The 1,403-nt window shown below is 35.6% G+C and overlaps 1 protein-coding gene across 1 annotated transcript; it reads left to right on the top strand.

The window, feature by feature from the left end:
- Positions 1–60: 60 nt before the first annotated feature.
- LOC105316216 (protein lin-41-like) lies at positions 61–922 on the top strand (the record flags this gene model as incomplete). Its single annotated transcript, XM_011411034.1, has 1 exon — positions 61–922. A coding segment is annotated over one exon (862 nt), but the record flags the coding sequence as incomplete, so codon positions are not given.
- Positions 923–1,403: the final 481 nt, after the last annotated feature.

Genomic DNA, 1,403 nt, shown 5'->3' with positions numbered 1-1,403 from the left:
GGGTAGAGTTGTTATAGTCAATGATAACAACACAGCCATTGTATCATGCACACCTCAAAGTATTGGTGGATATGAACTGTCAGTGACTATAAGAGGTCACCATATTAAAGGTAGTCCTTATCAACTGTCAGTAAAAGCATCAAGAGACTGTACCACACTAACTAAGCAGAGATCCTTTGATGTGAGGTGCAGTACTCCTGGTGTTGTTGTTCATACTAATGGTAAAATATTTGCCAGTAGTTATGATGGGTTTGTTCAGGTATTTAGTGAGGATGGTACTGCAGTAAGAAGGATTGGATCTAAGGGTAATGGTAATGGACAGTTTGATTGGCCTTTTGGTTTATTGCTGGTAGGAGACAGGCTCTATGTGTCTGACCTTAATCTTCATCGTGTGCAGTATTTCTCAGCTACTACTGGTCAGTATATTGGTCAGTTCGGTAGTGATGGTAATGGAAATGGACAATTCTCTAGTCCTCGTGGTGTGTCTACTGATGGTAAAGGTAATATACTAGTAGCTGAGTACAGCAACAAAAGAGTACAAGTGTTTAAGGAAGACGGTACATTTGTACAAGTCATACAATGTGATGGTAAAGCATCTGATGTAGTAGTTGATAATGAAGGAAAGATACACGTTACTATTCGTGATCAACATCATGTTCAAGTCTTCTCTCCTGATGGTAAAACTCATCTTGATACATACAATAATCCTGCTGGTAACTTTAATTATCCTCAAGGTATTGCTATTGATGATGAAGGATATATCTTTGTATCATGTAACAATGGCTATCTTCATGTATTGAGACCTGACAAGAAACAAGTCAAATTAATCTCAGGATTATCTGATCCATGGGGAGTAGCACTGGATAAGGATGGATATATTTTTGTTGCTGAATGGGGAAACAAGTGTATAACGAAATATTAATGTAATCGTTCAATATTACTGGAATAAACTAGTTAAACTGGAAAAATAATCTTACAATCTTTTGTATGAAATGAATTTTTGTCACTCTCTATCTCTTTTCCATTTCATCTCTCTTCCACACACACAATTCTCTCCCTCTCCCTTTCTCTCTCTTTTAAAAGACTATTTTATTATTATTATTGCTATTAATAGATTAATTTGATTCAAAATTTTGAAAATAAAATGTAGAACATGTCAAAGTATCTACTAGTACATACACGTGTCTAGTGTACACTATACATTATACATGTTTTATATATATCTACATGTATCAATAATAAATAACTTTCCTTGCAGGCTTGCTGCTAGCATAGATATTAGAGTAAGTGAATGTATCTATGCTGCTAGTCTTGCGGCACCAGACCACACCCTTCATACTAGCTTGCTGCTAGAAATGTTTGAATAGTTTTACACATTATCCTGATGTCATGACGTCAACAGC

This window comes from Amphimedon queenslandica, unplaced genomic scaffold (genome assembly GCF_000090795.2).
Source record: "Amphimedon queenslandica unplaced genomic scaffold, v1.1 AMPQUscaffold_3413_Cont24593, whole genome shotgun sequence".
In the NCBI taxonomy this organism is placed as follows: domain Eukaryota; kingdom Metazoa; phylum Porifera; class Demospongiae; order Haplosclerida; family Niphatidae; genus Amphimedon; species Amphimedon queenslandica.
Note: the sequence above shows the minus strand (reverse complement) of the source record. Positions and strands in the feature narration are given on the sequence as shown.